Genomic DNA, 26,409 nt, shown 5'->3' with positions numbered 1-26,409 from the left:
ATGAACTACACGTAGTTCTGCATAACCCCCAGAAGGCCTGCAGACAGACAGAAAGAGAGAGACAGAGGGAGGGGAGGGAGACAACTGCTTGAGGGTTTTTTTGCTTCGTTTGAAACAGCATGAGAAAAAGCAATAGAGAAGTGAGGGAAAATAAAAAAGAGAACAACTAAAATGAAAAAGTAAAAACGCATCCTGAGGACGGACTGAACGGCTGTGACCAAACCTCAGCAGGTGTGTACATGACATGTGGATGTGTGTCTGTGTTTGATACTTGCTTTCTCATTCATTTGCAAATATCTCAAAGATATTCTTTAAAAACTCTGATGTTATATCAACAGACATGGCTGGATCAATGGATGGATGGAAAGACTTTAAAGGGCTTCTAAGTAAATAGCAAATTTGGAAAAACAAGCCTGCTGGACAGCTTAACTGTGAGTGATGAGAATAGAAACTAAAATCCTCAGTGTGTCCTCAGCAGAACTACAGTTCCTGTCTTGGTACTCGCAGTGCTAAGCGTAACGATGACACAGTGCTGACCTGTAGCAACTTTAAAGCTAAAAAAGTCATTTTAATATATTTGCTTTATCTGAAGGCATCAGTACGCTTCAACCGAAGCGCTTGTTGGATGGGCCAATATAGTCCAAATTATCCTCCGCCCACATCTTTTGTCTTAAATGGGAAGCAGCATCCAACAATTCCTGTAACTTTCTGACACAGCCAGTCGTTCCCGCTTCACGCATCGATTGGCCATGTGTGGTAGAGCTGAGACAGTAAGCTGAGCTTCAAGCTCTCCCTCAATCTATTCGTGATTGCTCACATGATTATGAATGCCTTTGAAGTAAATTGTACGCCATTTTCCCCGTATTTGGGGTACTATTATCACGTCTCTAATCCCTCTTTACAACGGCAGGTGTACATGTGTGAATGTTCAGGATTACAGAAATACTATAAAAGAGCATTCAAGTAACAGTTATGACATGCCAGGTTTTGGGCTAATAGTGTAACAAAGTGCTTGTATGTCATCATGTGTCCAGCTGGTGTAAACTTAATTTGTGTAGTTTTTTTTAAGTCTAAGTCATAACAGAGTATGATGATGGTAACATACCATTTTTGGTTGACCAGCACTGATGGTATATAAGTTTTTCACAAAAACATTTTCAGACATTCAACCCAAGCTTCAAGTAAAATGATCTCCCTAAAATTTTTTATTTATTCATCACTGTGGGGATTTGTAGTTTTCATGACTGTTATACCTGTGTCCAATACTGCTTTTGAAAAGCTCTAAACATGGCTTTAAATGTAATTTTGTGAAACTAAATGTGAACATGCTTCTCATCCACTACTGGAGGAAAAATGAATATCCGTATTAAATCAGTATCAGAAGTGGCTTAAACTGCTAATGACCAAAATTGAATTTGAATGGCTACATGCTCAGCCAAGTCAACAGCTGTCAAACATCTAGTATGCATCTGTGGATAGATAAAACTATAAACTCTCTCATGCACATACACCCGCACACATGATGGTAGTAAAATGGTTTAGTCCAGTCCAGTGGCTCCTCTAGTACAGGTCAAAGTCATCATGTTGCCACATCAATATGCATGTCATTCTCCACAGCTGGCTGCGAAATACACACACACACACACACACACACACACACACACACACACACACACACACTCCTTACCTCATTCCTAAAACACACGACGGCCCGCCATGCAGTGCTGGCCAGCTGACAGACAAACACACTTAAACACAGATCAAGCCGGGAGCTGCTGTGGACACACGGACACACACACACACACACACACACACACACACACACACACACACACACACACACACACACACACACACACACACACACACACACACACACACACGCCACCGAGCTGACAGGCACATAAACATACACTCATAGATTACACAAACTTGCATCCCGCAGCCTCCAGCACCACAGGGCACCACCGCCACATCTGTGCCCATCTCAGACACCTCGGCTGTGGGCAGCGGGGGTGAGAGAGTGCCCTGGGCGGCTGGCATGGGCTGGCATGGCCCTGGCAGTGGATGGTGTGGAAGGGAACAGCAGCCAGCGGATGACAGGAGGGACAGAGGGAAGAAAAAGAAATGGGAGGAATGCAGGAGGACAGGAGAGGAAATAAATAATAATGGGAAAGAAAGAAGATGATGATAGAGAAAAAACATGAGGATTTTTTTCAATTCTAAAAGGATGGCAAAGAATGACAGCTGAGGACATGAAAGATGGATGAATGTAAAGAAGGATGGGATGATAAAAGAACAACAGAGGAAGTGAAACAGGGAACAAATTGGGAAAGAAAGATGCAGAAATAGATAGAAAGAGAGAAGACGGAGGCAAGAGGGAGGAGAGCCGGTAGCGCCCGTCGTGAGAACGGGTGCAGGGCACTGGCAGGTGGTACTGAGGCCAGGCTGTCCAGTGACCATCAGCCGCACGTGTGTGTGTGTGTGTGTGTGTGTGTGTGTGTGTGTGTGTGTGTGTCAGGGACAGAAGAAGGCTCAGGCGCCATTTTGGCTCTGCTGGAGCTGTTGCTGGGCTGGGCACTGGCCTGGTGGCACAGAGTGGGCAGTGTGTGTGTGTGTGTGTGTGTGTGTGTGTGTGTGTGTGTGTGTGTGTGTGTGTGTGTGTGTGTGTATTGCATTATGTTGTGGCATGCTTAACAGGATTAGAGGTGACCTGGTGAGGTCCAGTTGGTACCGGGACCATTGCACAGCGGCGCGCATGTGTGTTTATGTGTGTGTGGTTTGTATAATAGGATTAGCTGTTACCTGGTGCGGTACAGTTGGTGTGCTGGTCTGAACTGGACTGGACTGGACTGAGCTGGGCAGGAGCTGGGCAAAGGGGAGTGCTGTGTGTGTGTGTGTGTGTGTGTGTGTGTGTGTGTGTGTGTGTGTGAGTGTGTGGTGGCATGTATAATAGGATTAGGTACTACCTGGTGAGGTGCAGTTGGCGCTGGGCATTTGCCAGCTGTTCTGCAAGGCTCAGGGCTTCGGCCTGCCATTGGCTCCCGTCCTTTTGGACCACCTCCAGATGCTGCCGACAGCCAACCAGCTCTGAGCTCAGCCTTTCCACTTCCTGTCCCGCAGAGATGGAAGGGGAGAAGGAAGAGGTGAGTAAATCTTTCAAAACAACCCACCTTATGTCCGCAGACAAACAAAACACTTAAGGCTGACAACAATCTCAACCTAAAGGTTGAGAAGAGAATGTTTTGATTGTCTAAAAATCACAACAGTTTGATTCATGAACAGTAACATAGTGTTTGGAAATATGAGTAAGGCATTCTATTTACGCCGTCCTCAAATTTGGTGACTGCTTACTAAATGATCAACTAAACAAACTGGTCATTGTCTGACTTAAAAACTTAAGCAATTACTTAAGTAATCTAATAAATCTAAACTAATCAATGGGTTGAATGAAGACGTACCTGCGCAGCCTTTTCCATCTGTCTGCTGGTCTTGGTGTGGAGCTCCCGGAGCTCTCTCTCTGCCTCCTCTTTCTTCAGCTGGGCCTGGCTGAGCCGATATCGAAGATCCACACACACCTAGAGATGACATGAACGGATTAAAAACAGCCAGTCCTTTAATTAACAAGTATTACTTCCTGTCCATTGTTTCATCATTTTCCATTTTTTTTTTTATTTTAAAGTTGTTCCTATGCTTACCTAGAAAGGTTCTCACTGATCTAATTACAGCATGTTAGAATCCTGATGCCTAAGAGTTTCACTCCACCATATTCTAATATTTACTTGTTACCGTTCCCCTATTATCCATGTTTACATTACTACACTATGTGCTACTGTCATTTTTCTCATCAACCAATAATAATAATAATAATAATACATTTTATTTCTACAGCGCTCTAAAAGGGTACTCAAAGGCACTTCACATGGTAAAAACAGAAACAATAAAAAGCTATTACAATACAAACAAAAGAGATGACACAACAAAAAGAAACAAAACAAAAACTTACATATCTACCATCAAAATACATATTCATGTTAGAAAACATTTAATTATAATGACCCACAAATGCGACACTGAAAATGTGTTTTCTCTTTTGCCCTAACCCAACACAGTCAGAGCTCTGGGTCATCTACAGAAGAGAAACCATATACATGTTGAATTCACCCTTCCAACAATGGAGAATAAATACTGAAATAGATAAACCTTTGCTGCCACCCAGTGGATTTACAAAAGCATTACAAGTAGACAGTACAGCCTGCACCGGAGTATCAGGAGTGTTCCTAACCTCAAAGGTAGAGCCATCATTTTTATACTGGTCTAGCAGCAAAAGTAAGAATACATATATGTTGACTTAAGGTTGTCTTGCACAACGCAGACAGTCTACCTTGGTATTGTCTTGTTCCTGGCTGGTAAGTTTGCCAAGAGTATCTTCCAGCTGACTGGTCAGTGAGCTCTTGTCTCTGTGAGCTCTGTCCAGCTGTCCTTCCAGTTCAGCAACATGCTGGGAGAGGCTGGACACCTGATACACACACAGTTTTCTATTAGCATCTCATTGAAAAATAAAAATGTCAGTGTTACCTCTTCACAGCAACTTTGAGAGCTTGAATAAGAACCGCCACAGTACATGGACCCAATACAGTTAAGTGCAACAATCAATCAAACAGCAAAACAAATAATTCATACTTTTGCCAAACAATTTAAACATTTCCCTCTGGTGGTTGTTGGACATCATAGAAGTATGAGGGGTGATTTTTAGTTTGCACATTACTATTGAAGTATAGTTCAGTATTTCAAAGCAACCAGAGCTGTGGTTTGGAGCAACATACATATACAATAGTTGTCTATACACACAAAAAGTGAATAAGCAAGATTTACTGTCTGTGCCAGCTCCTCTCTCTGTTTGCGGGCCTCAGCCCGGCCCTCCTCTCTGGCCTCAGCCAGTCTCTCCTTCAAGGCCTGTGCTTCTCGTTCTAGTTGTTCCCGAAGTCGAGCCAGCTCCCTGGACAGCTGCTCACACTGCACCTCCACCTGCATGCGCACGAACAGATACAGAGGGTCTGTCAGAGGCAACCGACCTGCACATAGCAGGAAGATACACTTTGAGCTAACAGCGCTGGAAAAGTGTGTATTTATACACTTAGTGTTTCTCTGACCCTGGCTTTGTACAGATTCGCTTCTTCCGCCATCTCCACAGCCTGCTTGACTTGGAGACAGGCCGACCACTCCCTCTGTTGGGCCTCCTGCTGACTCGCTCGCACGCCACGCAGAGCCACCAGCAACTCATCACGCTCCCTAAAAGATTGATGGACAAGAAAATGCACGAGCAGCATTAAAAAAAAGCCACATGGGGAAAATAATTTTGGATCTCATTTTCTTTGAATATGTAGTTTCCTTTTTTTGTATTTGGGTGCTATCACTGACTTTTTTAGTCTGTCCATAGCCTGTACATGCAGATTTGTGTGAGTCCCAGCCAACACAGCTTCGTGCTGCGCACAGTTCAGACACATTCCGGCCACACGAGGAGCTCCATCAGCTCTCAGTGCATCTGCAGCCTGTTTCTCCCGGTGTCTCAGACGATCTTTCACCTCCTCACACTCCTTCTGACTGACTGACAGATCCTTCCTGAAGACGGAAGCAAAAGATGAAATGAGGACAACAGAGAGAGAGAGAAAAAAAAAGAAAAAGCCAAAGTCACTGGCTACGCTGGCTTCACAGCTGGAGTACACTGACCTGAGGGAGAGGACCTGAGCCTCCAAGCTTTCAGTCTGGGCCTGGTAGATCACTTTCAATTGTTCCTGATGATCACAAACAGGTTCAGAACAGACTATGGACCCTTGAAACACTTTGAATCAATCGATGGAATTATAGAGGATGGGATGAGATTATGATTTTGCCACAATCTTCCAGAGCAACTGTAGGTTTGAACACTAGAAATGTTTAATCCGTTTAGGTTTGAAGGTTGTTTTTTGTGTTCAAAATGATTCAGTGGGAGCAAATTGTAAATCGAATGAGATGGAGAAGAGGAAGTGAACAGTAACAGGAGGAGAGCAGAAAGCTGATCTATAATCTCTACCAGTTCATTGTTCCATGTGGTGTGTTCTGCTTTTTGCAGCATGCTGTGGCTGTTGGCTGCCAAACTCCCATTCACCTGAAGAACACATCAGGACAGATTACACTTTTAAAGATCTTTATTACATTTTACAAGAAGAAACTTTACCCAAGGTTGCTCTAATCGCTTTGCAATGCATGCTGGATGTAACAACTTGACTGACATTTCCTGAAGACAGCTCTGATATCTACACCATCAGTGAATGTATGAGGAGTAATGAAGATAGAGGCAACCATAGTGTCAGCAACTTGAAAATAAACTCACAATTATTTCATCGTTAATTTCACATGTGATCTATGTGACCTCGTAAACATAGTACGAATACATTTAGCGAGCACAAAAATCCAAAAAATGATTCTCTCACACAAACACACATTACCATGGAGTTCTGGATTGGGTACTCTTTCAGTGATTCGTCCACAGCTTTGGACTTGAGGTCTGAATGCAACTTCTCATTCTCCACCACCACCACTCGGATCCGCCGTTTCATCTCGTGCAGCTCCTCCTGAACTCACGCACACAGAGAAGTGAACCAAAACGTATCCAAACTGGCCCCAATAGTCAAATAGACTGCAAATACAAACACACACAAACACACATATGTATGCACAGACCTTGCACAATTTGACTTCAGCTTCCAGGTGTTGGATGTACTCTGACTGGTTGTGAATCATTGGTACCAAATCCTGAAAAGCAGGCATGTTGGACCGGCCCTCCTTCTGTACTCTCTAACAGAGGAAAGAAAAGACTGAGGCAAACACAACAGAACGGCAAGCAAAATATTAATAAAATGGAAAAGTCTGATTGATTTACCACATTTAACGATGGAGAAATCACACCCTATAGCCTGATAAATCTGTAAAGCGTGTTCCTTAGGTCGAATGCATCTTAATAATCAACGACGCAAAGCTGCTTACTCTACCTTGGATGGAGACTGTTTCTTTGAAGGAGTGAGAGGAGAGGGAACTTCTCTGCACTGCTTCAGTAGAAGGCTCTTCAGCTGATTAACTACAATGCCAAAACACACAGAAACACACACACACACACACACACACACACACACACACACACACACACACACACACACACACACAGGAAGCATTTCAATATGACTCTGTGTAGGGAAATCTCCAGGTGGTGTACTACAATGTCTTTGTCTGACAGTCGTCCCACAACTAATCACTGAGTCACCTGCTTCGCTCTGTGTCTTTTGGCTCCATGCAGCCTTGTCCTCTTCGGCCATGGTGGTGAAGAGGCTGCCATCACTGCCTCTGGGCTCCTCCACCTCTTCTCCATCAGAGCTCAGCTGCCCCAAAGCACTGCTCAGCTGCTGTATGCTCTGGTTGGCCCGCTCTGAAACCAGATGTATGTACACTCACAGACACACCGGTCTCATACAGCGTATTATTTCTGTGCCCCCAGCCATGACAGTTTAGTTGGTGTCTGTGCTTTTCCATTCACAATTAACACACACAGTAGATGGATACATACGTTTTCACATCTGAACTATTCTTATAGCTCATTCAAGCATTGCTGAATGAAATAAAATCAACTTGGTGCAAAACCCATCATAGGTAAACAAACAAGTAAACACAAATAGTCATTTTCACAGTGGAAATGTTGCATGTCACAGTAGGAAAAGCACATTAGCAACATTGTTATTGATGTCTGCATGGTATTCAGCTGGTTTTCTGCATCATTCCACCCTGTCATGGGTTACTGGGCCAGTTAGAAAAGAGCCATAGTTTTAATATTACACCTTGGTGTCCTGGCAATTGTTTTGCAAGACTGTCAATAACGTGCAAGTATAATGTTTGCTATCTGAAATTGGAGCATGACACATTAATATGTGTTTTCTTGGACATGTTGTCTATTAGTCAAGCCAATATATTTCTATGGAGACGCTCGATAGTCGGTTGGACTGTGAACCAGCAACAGGTGGCAGTGATACGACTTTCTTCACCCAAGCCTCTTAGTGCTGCTGTTTAAATGGCATAACGTAAAGGTAACTCTACATTAAATCAGGCATTTTGTCCCTCATTTAGCATTTAACTTACGTCTCAGCTCCTTCTGGTAAGCCCCCAGCTGCTCCGCCTCCTCCTCATCTGAGTCAAACGGTTTCATTGATGTATAACTGATGTTAAATCACGCTTTATTACGACACATAGCGTTATCTACACACGCTAGGCTGTGGACAGTATTTACAACGACCATAATATGTGTCGCACGTAGCAACGGTCATCGATTCTAAGCGACGGTGCGTTTGTTTTCTGCACCGAGATGAGTGTTCTTATCTCCTTCAATGTTATATATAACACCGCCCCGATGCGTGTACAGTTGAATAAACTAAAACGAGGCAACCATCTGCTAACGGCTCCCACTTCCGCAAACTCAGTCAGATGCTGGGAGTTGTAGTCATTGTTTGTAGTCACAGTTCATATTTTCTGCGCCTCCCTGTGGTGGATACGGTGTATTGCAACTTCATACACTACATTTATATAGCGTAACAGTGATAGAATGTTGCTAAATTTACTCAAGAACTGTAGTCCTACTTAAGTACATATTTAGGTCTACATGTACTTTACTTTACTCCCATTCAGAGATAAATGACGCACATTTTAACTCCATTACATCTGACATCTTTACGAACTAGTTACATTGCTGACTAAGATTTTACTTAGGGAATTTATAGCTTAAACACAACAATGCATCATGTTTTATAAGTTTATCATATGTGTGTTTTGTACATAAAATATATGAAACTGGTATGAATGCATCTGTAATAACAATGCATCAAAAAGTCATTTTTCAACATTATGACTTTTACTTTCGATACTTTTAAAAATCTTCTCATCAGGAGAGATTCTAGGTTTGTGTTCAGCTCAAGTTTGTGCCTCTACATGCTACATGTTTGTGTTATTTCAAGGGAAGCATTTAACATTTAACTTCTTTACAAGCTTTTAAAGCAACATTTTGGATATAGACATTGAATTAAATAACTATTATGTGGAAACGTGGCATGTTATGCAAAACCCACTAATAAATCACACAGCTCTGCAGCCCCTGCAGTTTTAACACCAGACTTAACACTCATCTAATGTAAAGCAGCAAGTTGGTGGAGCTAAAAATGGCTGTGAATATCGGGCTTGTCAGGCGACCCACAAACTGCTTTCTGATCATGACTGAATCATGATTACTCAGAAATTGTGAAAATTTCTCATGAATAAATTGGTGTCATTATTTTAACCCATACGATGTGGCTGAAAGCCCCAGAAAGTTAAGGTTACTTTATTCTCTCCAACAGGAGGACATTGTTTTGGATAATAAGCTAAACCGCTGCATCAAGACCATCACATCAAAAATGCATTAAAATATGCAAACACAAACAAAAGTGTGTAATTATATTTCAATGAATATAATCACGCAATTGTATACTGTGTAAAATTATGGAGAGGAGAAGTTGTAATAGTTGAGGATACATTAACAAACCCTTAAAATGTCATGTTATATGTTTATCATTATATAACAGTGTGTTATAAACAACTTATTAAGTGTTTATATACTTTTTATACACACTAAAAGTAAGAGGGGTAAGTCACATTTAATGTGGGGGTGTCTACACAGAAATGAAAGAGGATAAAGTTGTATACAAATACCTTAAAATACCTGTGTGGTACACGGAGTTATGTGTATTTCATAACTGGACCCGCTGCAGCCTCAATGTGGAAGTTGCCTCCAGTTCCAGGCAAAAATGACACAGATGGGAGAGTTTGAAATGACATAGTTATAAAGTAATTTTGTGTGTGTGTGTGTGATATTGTTCAGTGGTAGGGAGTATCTCATCATCTATCTTTGTTGCTGCTTATAAAAGGGGTCAGACAAAGGTAACCATGGATACAACCGCTTCCTATTGCACAATAACAGATATCTTCCTGTCGAATCAGACTCCCATGTACTTTAAATTGTTGCGACATTTCATTTTTCAACAGAAGAGGCAGTGAGTCAGACTTTGGCGGGTTCATTGATAAAACTTTTTTTTTTTTTTTTTTAAACATTGTGTTGTAATCAAGATTGACATTCTCATTCACAGTTTATTGTGACATCTTAAAGACAGAGTTTGGGTCCGATGGATTTAAAACTAGCTGGTTCAAGTGTTTGTCTTTTTGTCCCCAGTCCTCCACGGGCCCCAAAAGCTCCACATTTACTGCATGTTAGTGGTTTTTAACTGATTAACAGATTTCTTTCTTCCTCTCTTTGCTCAATTGGGTCCAACACTTTTTGAATGTAGTCAACATTGTGTCACAATCTAGATTTAAGACCTTTATTACTTACACATTGGATGGTACAAACACAAAGCACAGAAGGTGGGTGCTGTGGGGTCCGTAGGAGCCGTTATCATAACAGTGTATGCTCATTTTTTTACACTTTGGTATCACTGCTTCAGCATACGTGTGTAAAGGATATGAACTCCCACCTCTAGTCCTTAAAGGCAGGGTTGATCATCTTCTTCAAAAGGATTTTTGATATTTTTGTTGAAATTCTCCTCACATCCTGAGAGCAATCAATGAATCAAATGCTCTGACAAAACTCTGTCTCTGTGGCTGTCGCAGGACTGTGATAGGCTCGTTTAATCTGGCCTGAATGTAATGAATGGACGGGCTGCCTGCCTCCGCCTGTCTGTGTGTATTCTGTACACTCACTGCTTGTCTTTGGGGTCGTCCACAAGCTGTAGTCAGCTGTGAATAATAACAGCCATTTTTTTTTGGGGGGGGGGGGGGGGGGGGGGGGGCTTTGGAGGGAGGCCTGAAGGGACGGGCTGTCAACTTTGACACTTTCTTGCTCGATTTAGCAACTTTTGGAGCGACTGCTGCGGCATACTTTCATTGGAAAAGCGTTGGCAACACTGGGCTCATTTTTTTGGTTGTATCATTTTAAAAATCTAGCGTACTCTTGCTAATTTCTCAAGATGACCAACCCTGGCTTTTGACTTCAAACGTTACCGTATATTGTGACAGACTACACCTACTTTCAAGGTTCTGTCAGCTCTAATAGTCCATTGCAGTGGAACACAGTTCATTGAATTGAACATCAGTTTGATTATTTTATATATATATAATCTTGTATACATTTGCCATGTTGTGATACTGGTCTATAGGCAATGCATCACAGCTCTGCACTTGTCATTTGAATAGACAGTACTTCGCGTGACTGCATGCTGCTGTGAATTTAGTAATCTGTCATCACCATTCAACCACACATCTTTGGTAATGAACATTTGGAGTGCACCTCCATTACATATGAGTTCTTATCTTGTAACTAACTTGTGTCTGCGTCGCATTCATTATTTTTGATAGAGTGTGTATGGGAGGGTTTAACCACCGCATTTAGTGAAGCTCTCGCACGTCAAGTGAAACAGAGCTCGTCTGCAAAGGAGCAGTTACACAAGGGAGTGTTTGCATGCCGGGGTATTTCCAGGAAACCACAGCAGCCTACCAATCTGACTGTGGTAGAGGCTGTAGGTTGATGAGAAAGCCCACGCATGCTGTTGCAGTCCCACACTTGTTAAATGTCACCTCTGCCCTGCCATGTATAATTATAACATATTCCCCACCTGTCACTGCCAGATCTCCCCTCGCTCCGAATTCCCCCCTCCCACTGCACACTCCCGAGTGAAATGTCTTTCTATGCGAGGGTAGGGGTTCCCTTTTTTTTTTTCTTTTTTAAAAAGCATGACGACCTAACATAGGCCTGGAAAGAACTGAATAGTGACGAAAAAAAAGCACCTAAGAAAAGCCTCATCATCTGAACTTTTTTGTATGGAAATGTGTAACAATGAGAAAAAAAGAAGTAAGAACGGAGGTGGAGAAAAGAAGAAAAAGCGCTAACCCAGTTAAGTGTTGGAAAATGGTGCAACTCTGCCACATCTAAACCAGGCCCGAGCGATCAGCTATCTGATGACTTTTTGCAGCACCCACTGTACTTCCTACACTGGAGATGGGTTCGTTGCCGTCAGCGAGCAACTGTTTTTCCAGCAGAAACAGTGTTAGGCAACACACAGCATAGCAGAGAGAGATGCTGTAATAAGAGTACAATGTTGAAATGGTAGCGTCGCACACATGCTTGTTGTTTTGCATACACATGTTCTGTGGTAGTGCACACACATTGTCCTCTCTCACACACACGCGCACACACACACACACACACACACACACACACACACACTGGAGAGACAAGAACCACAGACAGATTTCTTAATAAAAATAATTCATTTCAGGACGACATATAAATAATTATTGAATCACACAATACAGATATCTTGATATGAATAAATACTTAACAAATAAAACCAGGCTTTTTTTCATACAATACCCTATTGTCGAAAGGTCACACAGAGAAACTTCCACACAGTTTGCATGTTTTGTTACACCTTCTGCTTCTAAGCGGTTGTTCTTCCTACTGTTGGAATGTCCCTAAGCGAGTCGGAGTACCATTCCTAAATGCCTCAGCAGCTTAGACGAGTCATGTGCAACTTATGTGATCTCCCTCCCAGTCGAACTCAAGCCAGTGCCCCGAAACCTTAGTCGAGGGGTCCCGATGAGCCGACCACACATTGGCCTTTTAATTGATTAAGGTTTGTCTAGAGGTGATTAAAGCACACAGAGATCTACGTACAGGCCGTCAACAGGTGGGCGGGCCCGACAGCTTTAGATACAGTTGAATGAGAAGGCAGACCGAGAGCCTGTTTTGTCTATGCTTTCCTAACTGAAGCCACAGATGGACATCTGCCTACAGCAGTGGAGCACTTCAGCAGAAGTACAAGGGAAATAACTGATCCAGTTGACATCACATTTAGAGATTGTGAGATAAATGTTTTACGCTTGAGGTTAACTCTGCAGATAAACATTTCTTTGTATTTTTGATAAAATAGACAGTCGTGAAAAGATGGCGCCCATTTGGGGATTTTCCACATAGAGCTTGATAAACTCTAGTCAGAGGGTTGGAGATGTCTATTTGTGGCACTCGAGTTAGTTTAGAGTGGTACAGGCTGGTCATTTTTAAGGAGGTAACAACAACTGTTTGGCGGTTGATGGCACATGTATTTTTTTTTTTGGCAGAAACAAAACCAAATATATCAAAATACAATAAAAAATCCCCAAACAAAAACCCCCAAAAAAACAGGAATGTCAGTTTTGCGTATTCCAGACGCACACATGCGTGCGTTCTGTGTGTGAGTGTGTGTTTTTTTGTTGGAGATGAGGCATTGGGTTGGAAGGTCCTACAATATGGACCAAGATCCATATTCACAAAAGCATTTTATAGGTGGGAGCACTGATCCAGGATCACTGATCAGGCTCCTCTGGTCCATACAATTTCAATCACTACTTAAAGGCAAAACTTATCGAGGATCAGCCCCAATACTGTGCTGCTGTAGCAGCAGCACGAAACACATTCAGATAAACAAGATCAGCCGAAGCAGGCGATGGGATTGCTCTTTGTTTTTGAAATTGTCGCCTTGGCACATCCAGTGGGGTGGAGCAGAGAGGAATGCATTTCTCTATGGGTTTGTTTACCTATATACCACCTCAGGCTGGGGTGGAGCGCGTACAATCTCACAGAGCTGTGTTTGCATGTGCATATGTGTGCAAATGTGTGTGTGTGTGTATATATATATATATATATGTATATATATATATATATATATATATATGGTGGTAAGGTGGTTAATCACCCGTCATCATGTTCTCATTTCTCTTTATTGTTGGCAATCCCCTTCTGACAGGACTGGAGCTACTACATTTGTGTGCGGTATGTGTAGGTATGTGTCTACGCATTTCTAGGTGCTTAAGTGGTCAGTAAACAGCAAAACAACGTCCAAGGCAACAGATCTGTTTTGGAGGAAGGGGAAGGGGGAATAAGAGGAAGGACAGGAGGAATAGAAAGAGAATGAATGAGTCCTGTCTCTACTGTGTTCTCCGCCTTCTGTCCGCTGACACCGCCAGCATGTTGGCTACAATGGAGAGGCTTGTATTTCTGTACATGTAGCACCAGAACTAGCAGGGGCCTGCCCTGTCTGTCTTGCACTGTATAGACAAAAGGTCTGTTCTTGCTTTCCGTATCAACAATCTCACCAACTTCATATAACAGATAAGTAACAATACCGAGTTTAATTTGCCTCAAAATATAAACTGCTTTCGACTGACAAATGGAAGAAAATTAAGTCTTGATCATTTTTACAATATTGATTGCATTTCTCGGCAAATCTTTGTCTTTGTTAGGAGGACATACATGAGTGTATTTTTGGAGAAGTAAGCTAAACAATGGTGCATACCACTGAATTTCGTTTTTCAAGCGCTTCACTTTGGCCCAGTTCGGCTCACTTCTGCTTACTACTTCCACAGATTTGTCGCTGGGCCTCCTCATCTACCGCATCCCTCATCCTACAGGGCAAATGCTAGACAGACAGGCAGACAGATACACAGATGTGTTAAGACAGACAGACGGCGGGTATAAATCCTTGGCTGTGGTCTAGAAAGCAATGTCTGATGCTTCTCGTTATGTCAACATACAATCATTTTGTCCGGCACGATTCACGACGTACCTCTAAATACATATTGTACACAAGAGTTAAGTCAGTTGCTCTGACATGTAGCCAAACCTCTCACCGTGTAAGTGCACAGGGCACATCAGATGATAATAATTGCACAAAGAGGTATTCTGGAGGCCATGTCTACTGCAAACACACACACAGTCACCCCCCCCCCCCCCACACACACACACACACACACACTCCCCCCCCCCCCCCCCCCCCAACACCCCCCCACATACACACACTCTCTCTCTCTTCACATTCTACATGGGGGGTTTGATTTTCAGGCCATAAGGTTACTAGTTAGTCACTAGCTAGTTAGTTAGTTGGTTAGTTAGTATCAGAGGTGCATTGACTGGCATGGGGCGCCAACAGCAGGGCAGCGGCTCTAGCGTGCTAGCGATGTGTCACCATCGTGGTTGCGTGGGTGTGTATGTGGTCCGCCGTGGTAGATCTGTTTGAAGTGGTCACACTCGTTGCAGTAGCCCTGTTTCTCTTGGTTGGCGTAGTGGTCGCAGCCCTGCGTCCTGCACCGCTGCTTGGACTTTTCTTTAGGCGCCTGCGCCCGTCTGCCCGCCTCTCTGCCCTGGCCACGCGTGTGGCACTCGGGGCAGAGGTCCGTGCAACCCGGCGACACGTTACTGCAGCCACTCCGCCGGCACTGAGTCTGAGTCTGAGTCTGAGTCTGTGTCTGTGTCTGTGTCTGGGTCTGGGTCTGGGTCTGGGTCTGGGATTGCTGTGAAGATCTAGGTTTGGCTGCTCGGTCCCGCTATATGTACGGAGAAAAGAGAGGGGGAGCAAAGAGGAAGATGAGAAAAGGTCAATTTGGCAACCAAAAGGCATCTGTGGACCAGCAGGATATTAAGATATATATATATATATATATATTTATTAAGATATTGAAATGAGCAAGAACCACAGAAAAAGAAAGACGACAGACGGTATGGCAGAAACCTACCATGACCAGAGGAGGGGAGTGTGGTGTGCGATGCGCCGCTTGGTTGAGCCGTGTGCTTTGCTCTTTGACGTAGCACTTGTCGCAGTAGCCCTCCAGCATTGCCTTGCCAACTGCACCACACCCAGGCCCTCGACACCGGGAGGCGTTCTGGAAGCCGGCCTCCACACCATGCCGGCTCTGGACCGGGGCGGGGGGAGGGGTCAGGTCTGGAACAGACAGTAGCCAACATAAGCAATGTCCCACATGATTTGACTTTTGAGTGAAGAAACGTATGAGTACAATTAAACATAAAACAACCATAATTCCTGTAATGCAAAACAAATTCACATTTGGTTTAACTTTGAAAAGATCTTGTAACATGATAGAGGTTTCGGGACTTACGGTGGTTGGTCTGATAGTCTACGTAGCAAATAGTGCAGAAACCCAACTTCTCTGGCGTCCCAAAGAACTGGCAGCCGGATCTTTTACAAGGCCGGGCCAGAGGCGCTTGCCAGGCTGAGGTGTGCCCCGGGGTTAGGGTGAGGCACGGCCGCTCGGTGTCTCTGGCCTGGGTCCAAGCTGAAGACGAGGCCTCAGTCCTGGGGTTGTTCTGCTGCGGCTCTCCCCTCTCCGGAGGCTGCTGTCTCTGCATGCAGGGTGGACACAGGCCATTGAAAATCCTGAACGCCTCCTGTCTGCACATGCTGCAGCGCTCTGTCTCTGTCTCGCGGCCCCCCCACTGGGTCCACCCGGTGCCCTGGGCCGGGTGGGGGACTGTCGGCCCCCCATTGGTGCCTGGGAGTCCTGGAGCAGCTGTTCCAGCTCCAGGGGGCCCGTGGTTCTGCCTGGAGTTGAAGCAGCGCTCGCAAAGTCCATCATGCTCCACGCTGAGGGTGAAGAGGCAGCCGGGTGTCTTGCACTTCATGGCGTGAGTTTCACTGTACAGGCTGAGGCTGGGAGCCGTGGGTGGTGCCGAGCGGGGGCTGGATACCACCATCACCCCTCTCCCAGACGTGGAGGATGGGGGGCTGCTGCCTCGAGCTACTCTGGAGCTCACCTCGATCTCTGATCCCCCGATCACTCCCACCCCACCATGTACCCCTCCCCCCTTGGTCTGCACGACCCCTTCTATCCTCATTCCTCCACCGGTGGTGGCCTGTCGCTTCTCAAAGCATTCGTGGCAATGAGGCTGCGTGTCCACAGAGACGTAGAAGGTGCATCGCGGTGTGGCGCAACGGATCTCGATGAGGGAGAGCTGGGAGACGGAGAAGGGCGGTGGACGCTGTGGCTGGGCGGCCCACGCCTGCTCCTTGTCCTCCTGCCAGCGCTGGTACTCGTGGTTGACAAGCTGCAGGTAGTCCTCCATCAGGTTCATGTCTTCAGGGAGGTTGCCCTCATCCAGCCTGGGAACAGACACATACAATGTGGTTCTTAAATTAACTGCACTTTTGGGGATTTTATACTTTTTCAGTTAAATTCTAAGTTAATAAAGTTATTGCCATCAGTGTGCCGATTAAGTTTGGAGAAGTTAAGTATTACAAAATCATCAATTTAAATATTTTATTTTTTCCTCTTCCATATTGCCCGTTTATGGGGACAGAGTTTATAATATGTAGTATGTAATATTAGAAGTACCGTGCAGCATTGATGATCCGTGTGGTGTCGTAGGCCAAGCCTATGATGGGGATCTCTATCAGCAGTAGGTAGTCCTTGAGAAGCCTCTCTCTCTGCTGCTGCTCTTTCTCCATCAGGAAGTGAACCTTCAGCTCCTCAAAGCCCCCTCGTCCTGGGTTGATCAGCGGTACCGCTCGGATCTCTGGGAAATTCAGAGCAAGATGTCACATAAAAATAAAAACAAGAGCAACTTCATATCAGGGCTCTTTGTCGCGTCGGTTCCGTAACACCTTCTTGTTTCCTACCTGGACCGCTGTCTTTGATGGTGATGAGGGGGGCAAAGTGCTGGGAGTCGTAGCCGAGCACTATTGGGTATTTGTAGCACTCTGTGGGCGGCCACTGTAGCGGCAGATAGATCCCACCCACATTCAGAGGAGAGATGGAGGAGCCAGATTTCATACTCCTGACCACCTGGTCTGTTGAAAGAGCAGAGATTGAAGGGTTACTACTGATTTGAAAGACAACTGTCCAAGAACACGTTAAATGTGTTTTAAGTACACATTTTATAGAATTTATTGTTTCGCAGTTAAATCAAACTTTTCAGTTTCTGGAAGGAGGTAACTAATTTATTTAATTTTTTTTTTTACAGATTTTGATGAATAATGTTAGATATGCTACAGAACCATTTGATTGAAATGGCACAAGTGAACGGCAAGAAAAATAAAGCCCTTTGAAATTGATATACTTTGCTATTTTAATGAGTGCATTCAAATAAAGTTTAAACAATTTTTCTGCTTATTTACCCTCCATACACTTTATTAATCAGAACATCCGCTCTACGTCCGCTAACCAAAATAGATGGGAAGTGATACAGTGAAATCAAACACTCTGAGCAAAGTGTTATGTATGTGATAGGAGATACCCTCACCTTCTTTATGACTGAAAGACATGTCGAAACGAGACCAGCGGGTCTTTAATGGCTGAGGAAGCAATAAACGTACTTTGAGATGATAAAAAGTCAGTACCTGCGATGACGATGATGGGTCGCCGGAGAATGTTGGAGAGGACGAAGATGTGAATGTCCTCCAGAGAGTCAAACTGGAGGCCGTTGCTGCTGGAGACAGGAGACGCCATCTTCACAATCTTTTCCCACTCCTCCTCCCAGTTCTGGGACAGCACACACACAAAGAGTTAGGATAGATACACTCGTGCACACACAAAATCATTCCATAAAACATTATGAGGGTAGGAAAATAAGGATGTCTGCACATAATCTGGCTATAATATTTTATGCTATATTTTCTTGCAGGTTGCATACAAGGATGTAAAAGACGTAAGCCAGGATTGAAATGTTTACTGTCTCACTAGCACATGAGCTGTACGTTTCAGCTCAGGCTTCTGGCGTCTGGCAAAAATATGAATGCAAAGTAGTGGAGAAGACTTTTGACATAGAGCTGATCTAGTCTTCATACCATTGTGGTGTATCGGAGTCCGGTCTGTGTGAACTCCTGGGACTGGAGCAGCTCTGCCTGGAAGCGAGCTCTGAAGACGCCGGTGTCCGTCTCTTTCAAAACACCATGGAGAGCTTTCCGAAGCACCAGGTCCGTGTCCTGAACGCCCAGCATGTACTGAGAGGTCGCGTGGAGCAAACAGTTCCCATCTCCTATTGACACACACACACACACACACACACACACACACACACACACACACACACACACACACACACACACACACACACACACACACACACACACACACACACACACACACACACACACACACACAAGAAAGGCAGGCAAGCACATACAATGTTAGAACTGAGGGTGGTCGATTTTGTGCAAGGTACGCAATCTAATACAATTGTGCAGGGACTCATGCACATGCATGTGCAAATCCAGAGTGTACACGGCATACACAACAGACAATTATAGAGCACACACGCACACGGGCGTAACAAAAGTCTGGGGATTTCCAGGCCGTCGGGTCAGTTGTCGCATCTGGTATCTAGACTATTATATGAAGCTCACATGTCTGAAACTATGCAAACACTGCAGACAAAGCCGGGCTTTTACCCTGCTGGCCTGAGAAACATGGCCCTCAACATACTTACAATACATTTTAGAAAAATGAAATGCAGCTCCTTCACTACCTTAATCTGCCCTGAAAATTTCCAACAATTGAAAGGAAACTGCTTCCTCTATATTCAACAAACCGTTGGGGAGTTAAAGTGTGTGTGTGAGCAACTACAAATCCTGGAATTTTATTTAGTCTGCTATGGCAATGCTGGGTCTTTTTCACATTGTGAAACAAGGAGAGCCCATGTTTGTCAATGTGTGCGGCTCTGAAAAAACCCTGTTGCCACACTAAACACAGGAATTTCCCTGTGCTAACTCCTGCCTTGTGTGTGTGTGTGTGTGTGTGTATATGTGTGTGAACCTCCTATGATCCCAACTCATCAATGCCTCTCAGCTGGTCCTGGACTTTCCACAGGGGTGTGGCTTGGACAGGATGGAATGTTATCTTTTTAACTACTGCTATCAACACCCGATGAAGGCTGTGCTTAATGAGCGCTGAGATAACATGCACGCCTACAAATGTACCGTAATGTGTTTGTTCTGTCTCCCTTTATGATCTGCTCCGTAATGTTCACCTGGCAAAAGTTGCACACCTTTTTTTTTTCGTATCACATTGCTGCTTTAAATTGCTAATATCTGTGCAAGAAAAGTTATTTAAATCACAGCCTACAACACAAAAAGTCTAAAATGAGTTTAGCCGGTGTACGTGTCATGCCCTAGGACAAACTGCATTGCATTTCTCAAAACAACATTATCTGTATTGCGAGATGACTGTAATGTGAGATGCGACCGAGGGAACTGCACTTTTAGGAGGGTGGAAAAAAAAACATCACCTCTATTTCAGACTAGCTAGCTGTTGCATTTTGGCGTTCTTGCATCACTCTCAACACTCTCTAGTGAGAAAAGGCATCCTCAAGAGATACACAGGCACACAAGAGCAGACACAGAGGCCCAAACACGCACGTGCAATCAGCTCTTCCTGCGCACAGAAACACACAGACTTTTGACCCTTAATCGAGCTGCCTGACGAGTGAAAAACGGTCTGCTGGTCGCATCAGTCTAAATATAGACACTTCCTCTATGGCCAGCTGGGACACTTCCTGAAAACACACCAGCGTACGACCGGACTTACTCCTCATTTGTTCCTTGTGCAGGTGACACCAACCACAAAGTTGCAATGTGGTGCTTTCCAATGCGGATTTAGGTTGGTGGCCCACATCATCCACTATCCCACTCTGTCGCCAAGATGTCTTGTGGGACTAAACCAACAGAACAAGTCCTGGACAAGACTAGTTTCACTTCTGCTTTTATAAGAACTGGAGATATGATATATTGTGCTTTTATCAAACACTGCGGATACCACATTAAGAGAAATAGTCTACACAGTGTGTGTGAGTGTGTGTGTGTGTCCTCTCTGCTGCTACAGCACATAGCCTCAGTGTATTGTAGCTGAACAAATCCTGCCTGTTGGGGACACATGACAGACATGGGATGCTGTTTGGGGAAAAACCCTCGGATGCGTCCCAGACATTCAAGACAGAAGACGCACTGAATTTCAATAACGCGCGTCTCGAATTGGTGGAAAAGTTGCATGGAACGGGGAAGCTGATACGACCCCGTTATTTCTAATTGCCGGGGAATTAACGTTTTATGAGACTGTTTGGGCTTTACGATGGTGAGTTGTATTTCTTCTAGAATGGGAATGAATTTAGGTTTCGGGTAGATTGAAAGCTTGGGAGCTAAAGGGTCCATTTGGGTCCCAGATGAAGTGGAGACTGATCTTATTGCAGTGTTATGACTCTGAGGAGATTGATTAATATGGCCTGCTCTGACTGGATGTTCACTGACAGACTTTTGCTCTCTCACGTCCTCTCTCTGTATGTGTGTCTGTCTGCTGAGCTCCAGTGACTCAGCAGCAGTCAGTCAGTCCTCTCTGTGTGTGTGTGTGTGTGTGTGTGTGTGTGTGTGTGTGTGTGTGTGTGTGTGTGTGTGTGTGTGCGTCCTCTGCTCAAAGTCACGTCTGGGTCCTTCAGGGTTAGATGCTCCGGCTTTGAATTTCTGTCTCATCTTTATGACATCATCTTCACAAGCCAGGAATTTCCGTCCAGGTTACTGGCAGCAGAAGTCAGAAGAGTCAGGGGTCTTTCTGAAGAGGAACCATGTCTTGATGAGAGTTACAGTAACTCCTTTACTCATTACGAACTTACTATTAACACACACAACACCCGGCAAGTTCCTCATCTGTCCAGTAACTGTTCAAAGTGAGTTCTGAGACACAATCAAAACAGGAATTTGTCACTGAAAAGTGTTAATTGCTTCCGATAAGAAAGGAAGAAACTATTTCCTCTGGAAAGTCACATGTTTAAGACAAACTTGTAACTCAGCTTGGTTTCTGCTTCCGTCTTCTGTTGTGAATGCTACGGCTGATGTTTCCCTTCAAAAACAGTTATTTCCCTTCATCTAAAAATAGACCATGAGTCTGATGTACAGACCAGATGTGTTTAAGTTACTCATATATAGATAAAGAGCTAGCGAGGGTCAGTTGGATTTGGTCAGATTTGCATTAACAAGGCCCAGTGAGTCGTGACACACAGCTGACAGTCTCAAAGACAGCGACATAAAACGACAGCCAGGCAGGTGGGGAACTAAAGGTAAAACTACTCGAGATGTTTTAAGATCCACTGACATTTACACTTCTTACACAAACACACACACACACACACGCACAGGCACACCTACACAGAAAAAGAGGGGACATACCCCAAAGGTTGTAAGTGAAAATCTGTGGAAATAGTCGGGTCTGAAACATCATCGACAGTAAATAAAAGTCCTGCGAGTGACGCCAGAGAATTTCCCAGTACAGAGCTGTGATCAGACGTAATCAGGCCCGGGTCTGAATGTTTGCCGACCCTGGGATGTTCCCGCGTTACGACATCCACGTAACAGAAAACATGACTTGGCAATGGGCTGACTGAAGTCAAACGCAGAGTAAAACCAAGAGGGGCTGCTAAATGAGTGTGTGTGGAAGCGGAATCGAGTCCCTCCATTGTTGTCATTTACAGTAACCCTGCTTGTGAGTAATGACATCTCAGAATTTACATATCAAATAGCCCTGACTCACAAAAACGCACCTCCTCCATCACTGAAAATGAAACAAAAGCAAAACACATCCTCCGCCCTGAGCGATGAACACTGCTACTGTTCATGACATCAAGGAACAAAAAGTTTGACATCAGCTCTGAGAACCATTTGTTGAACTTTGAGTGAAAGGTCACCAGAGCCTCCTGCTCCAACAGCATTTATCTAAACTCCCAACTTGTGATAAAACTTCACCAAAATGCTCCATGACTTCATGGAGCTTCAGTAAGAATATCGTAGAAACTTGATTCAGTGGAGACATCATGCAAATCTCTCTTACCATTGGTACGTAAGGGCACCATCTTCTTCACCTCCCGGCACCAGTTGAGCTTCTTCTCCTGCTCCAAGGAGACCTGCATGGCTCGGTCCAGGATGGCGGCCTGCACCACCTCCCTGAAGGCCTGCGGGAAGTGGTTCATGGCGATCATCTCCAGCGTGTACCGGTGCATGCCGCGCAGGTGGTGCATCAGGCCGCTGCCGGCAGCCGGCTTCACCACGTCGTTGGGCACTCGCTGACGGATCTTCACCGCCTTCAGCAGGTTGGAGACAAACAGGAATTTGGGGAGGAAGTTCTGACCCTGCGACATGGCGGATGAGTGGCCAGGTGGATGGAAGGAGGGGAGGAAGAGGAACGAGGAGGAGGAGGAAAGGAGGAGGAGGCACCAACCACCGCTGACCCAGCAACGTGGAAACTGGATGGAGAGAAGGGGAGTGGGTTATTACGCAGCACAGAAAAGAACAGACTGGTGGGACTGGTGGAAAATTTTCAGAGGAGATTCCCCTTTCCTTATTAATTATGACTTAAGGGGAAACCCCCCAACACACAGGATCATCTCACAGTGAAAGCTGTTTGGTGCTTTTCCACTGGAGATTCTGGTGGGACAAATAAACGCACACAAAGAACCCTTTGTGTTCTCGTTTGTTCTTTTAATTTTCCTTTTCAACTTAATGGTTTTTGAGTTTCCCCAAAACAGGGGCGCCCCAGCGTCCCACTGGGTTCAAAGCCCTCCAATAATAAACGGGTGTTTTCCAAAACTTGAACTGAAGGCCACCCAGGGCTTCCCGGGCTGGGGGGGGGTCACACTGTCTGCCCCAACGCCTCCAAGACTGCCCGTCTGCATTGGGTCTTAATGTTTACAACAGAGTGAGTCTACGAATTAGTAGAAAATGTTTTATACCTTTGCCATTATGATGCCAGAGTTTCAGTACTGATACTGTTCTCAATGCCAAAGCACGAGGAAGATAAACATTTCTTCACAAAAAGTGTGTAAAACTCTCAATACATCCCTGTTTGATGTTGTCTTCACACAAGCAGCTGTACGAGAATGTTGCCTAAAGTTAGCAAAGTTTCCTGATTCAGGTCGGTTTGAGGGATACATAAATAAAGACTATGGCCAAACACTTGCTAACTTTCAGTGCGTTGATGCAATATTTTGATTGGTACTTAAACGTATCAAGGTTCAACACTCAACCTGACAGTAGAATTATTGAAACATATTGTTTTAAGTGTACCTGTTTTGAGGTTTTAAAGGCATATTTTACCCCAAAATGAAGAGTATGTCAGCACATTTCTTTAGTTGACAGGAAGTAGAAAGTGATGGTCAGTAAGTAGGCCAAATGTTTAACTTCCCCATGTTTAAATGAACCGTTTTAGAAGAAGCTAACAGTCGGTGGATATTGTTAAAGTTAACAACCACAACACCTTCACTAACTCAAACAGCAGCAGGTGCAACAGCAGACTAGGCCACGCTAAAGGGGGCTATAGTCAGTCACATGACGGGGACTAGAAGACAGGGACTAGAAGACAGACACATGGACGTCAGGGAGCGTGTTGACACGAGTCATTAGTCGCTGTTTGGTGTGCTGGCACCGCAGGAACACACTTTTGGGGCAGACAAGACAGCGGTGGACGCTGCGGTTTAGGATGGCATGGCTACGCTAAAAAACAACAACACACAACAACAGAAGACTTTGCTGACGTTAAAGGCTTACGTAATTCCAATGACAACTACCTTTGAAACAATGTAGCCTTCGAACGCGTCGAACGCGGCGGGTCTCGCTACAGTGTCGCGCCGCCGACGCTACATCTGGCCGTTCGAACGCTCAGTTATCCGCTCGAGGGTGACGTCTTTGTAAACAATGGCTGTCAAAGCCACTGTCGTGAGCAGGCTTTCACGCTTTCCTCCATGTTCCCAGAAAACACGACCATACGTTCACTCGAGGCCCAAACGTGATGTAGCCTTCCCAACCAAGTCGCACCCCCGTTTTTGGTGGGAAATGTCGTCCACATGGGGAGACACAGGGGAGGGGAGGACGAGTGTCTTACCTGTGTAATATGTCGGGGGTAATAACAAAGCCCTCCCGGATGCTCAGGCTAGTCCTCTCTGAGCCCCTTCACTCAGCCTCACCGCTGCGGTCCTCGGCGCCATTCAACCTTCTCTTTCCTTCAGTATCAGATCTATTTTGGAGCCCTAGCAGCTCGCGAAGCCTTTCAAAGGAGCACACAGTCCGCTAATGATAGTTGTGTTGTTTTTTTTTAAAAGGAAAAGGCACAAGTCAAGGGGATTTCCACACGGGGACTTTCCGTCCACCCATCTTCCTCTCTTCCGCTCTCTCTCTCTCTCTCTCTCTCTCTCTCTCTCTCTCTCTCTCTCACACACACACACAACCTGGGTGTCGTTACATCTTTTTGCCGCCAGGTGGCTCTCTATCTGTCTGACTCAATACTGAAAAGCATATCCCACCTACTGTGCACAAAGGAGCGTCACTGAGGGAGACAGACAGGTCGCGTCATTTTCTATTTCATGAGACAGCCTTAGAAATAGACCATAAGTCTACAACGAGACCTGCCTCTGCAAACCAGTCAGGAAAACGAAAGAAACTCATCACTGGACCATAAGTAGACTTTGACCAGCTGATTGAACGTATGCCAGTGTGTATGTATTTGTATATTTATGTATTGATGAGTGCACTTATTGCAATGATGGCGTGGTTATGTTAAACAGACCTCCTGGTGCTATGACGGAATTTGATTTCTTGCTCAAGGATACTTCAGAGGCGGATGTCTCATCTCCCTGGATGCATGGGTGCAAGATTTAGTTCATCTTTTTCTCTTTCATTCAAAAGTTAGTTAGTAAGTTAATTATCTTATTTCTTCTGTCATGCACATTCAAGTGCCCAGCCCACATGGACTTATAAGACACCAGAAAACATGTTTATATTGGTAATGGACTTGCATGTAACTGCAAATAAAAAATCTTGAGTTTTGGTAAATTCTGCTTCACATATGGCCCTACAATGTTAATTGTATAAATAATCTATTACACCAAACAACAACAGCTCAACTTTCCTGTCACATATTTAGCAAAAAGCTACAGCATCGATCACCCAACATGCAGCCTTTCACAGACAGACAGACAGGCTGTCAGATCACTCTACTTGTGTCCCAACTAGCATTGTGCACCACCGGGTTATAGTGGTGAGCAAGTGTTATCAGTGAGCCGTCAGTGTGGGGCAAAGTACACCAACTGTTGTTCTGCGGTCTACCAATACAGAAGCTGCAACAGAAAAGCAGTCTGTACTTTGGTTCCCTGTCACATTTGACTTGCTGGTGTTGCATGAGAGGTGAGACGGTGAGGCATGATACATTTAGATGGCATGAGCTGCAACAAATGAGTATTTTCAGTTCTATATATAATAATCTGTTGATCATTTTTCAAATAATTAGTTATTTCTTTAGCTGTAAAATTCCCAAAAAAGTAAAAAATGTTCCAAGAGCCCAAGGTGATGATCATTGGAGTTGGTCTTTTGCTGGATGAAAGGCTGATATTGTTCGTTATCACAATTTTGGTCGTGAAATTTATATAATTGTCATAGATTATTCAATTAGCCGTCTTATTGTTTCATTGCTAAAAATGCTACTATCAGACAGACCGCAGTAAATTCT

The 26,409-nt window shown here is 44.5% G+C and overlaps 2 protein-coding genes across 2 annotated transcripts in view; both read right to left on the bottom strand.

The window, feature by feature from the left end:
* Window positions 1-8,387, bottom strand: part of sdccag8 (SHH signaling and ciliogenesis regulator sdccag8) — a 43,928-nt gene extending 35,541 nt beyond the window's left edge. Inside the window, exons 1-13 of the mRNA XM_068719531.1 lie at window positions 8,167-8,387; window positions 7,301-7,462; window positions 7,032-7,117; window positions 6,724-6,837; window positions 6,489-6,614; window positions 6,074-6,148; window positions 5,731-5,795; window positions 5,422-5,622; window positions 5,154-5,292; window positions 4,876-5,028; window positions 4,385-4,519; window positions 3,462-3,578; window positions 2,970-3,112 (exon numbers count right to left, since the gene is read on the bottom strand). Of these exons, the coding sequence (XP_068575632.1) occupies window positions 2,970-3,112; window positions 3,462-3,578; window positions 4,385-4,519; window positions 4,876-5,028; window positions 5,154-5,292; window positions 5,422-5,622; window positions 5,731-5,795; window positions 6,074-6,148; window positions 6,489-6,614; window positions 6,724-6,837; window positions 7,032-7,117; window positions 7,301-7,462; window positions 8,167-8,233 (1,583 nt within the window). The 5' untranslated portion in view covers window positions 8,234-8,387. The remainder of the gene's footprint in view (window positions 1-2,969; window positions 3,113-3,461; window positions 3,579-4,384; window positions 4,520-4,875; window positions 5,029-5,153; window positions 5,293-5,421; window positions 5,623-5,730; window positions 5,796-6,073; window positions 6,149-6,488; window positions 6,615-6,723; window positions 6,838-7,031; window positions 7,118-7,300; window positions 7,463-8,166) is intronic.
* A 6,543-nt stretch (window positions 8,388-14,930) lies between these two features.
* On the bottom strand, window positions 14,931-25,084 carry tnfaip3 (tumor necrosis factor, alpha-induced protein 3). The gene is made up of 9 exons (XM_068719518.1): window positions 24,790-25,084; window positions 22,744-23,155; window positions 18,720-18,910; window positions 18,273-18,414; window positions 17,553-17,723; window positions 17,269-17,449; window positions 16,036-17,036; window positions 15,655-15,860; window positions 14,931-15,465 (listed from the first exon to the last, which is right to left on the bottom strand). The coding sequence occupies exons 2-9, from the start codon at window positions 23,048-23,050 to the stop codon at window positions 15,085-15,087; spliced, it is 2,580 nt and encodes an 859-aa protein (XP_068575619.1). The 5' UTR covers window positions 23,051-23,155; window positions 24,790-25,084; the 3' UTR covers window positions 14,931-15,084.
* Window positions 25,085-26,409: the final 1,325 nt, after the last annotated feature.

The sequence above is a fragment of the Cebidichthys violaceus genome, unplaced genomic scaffold (genome assembly GCF_023349555.1).
Source record: "Cebidichthys violaceus isolate CVI_PGR_0920_01 unplaced genomic scaffold, fCebVio1.0.p SCAF_10, whole genome shotgun sequence".
NCBI classification, from domain to species: Eukaryota; Metazoa; Chordata; class Actinopteri; order Perciformes; family Stichaeidae; genus Cebidichthys; species Cebidichthys violaceus.
This window is presented reverse-complemented; position numbering and strand designations above follow the sequence as displayed.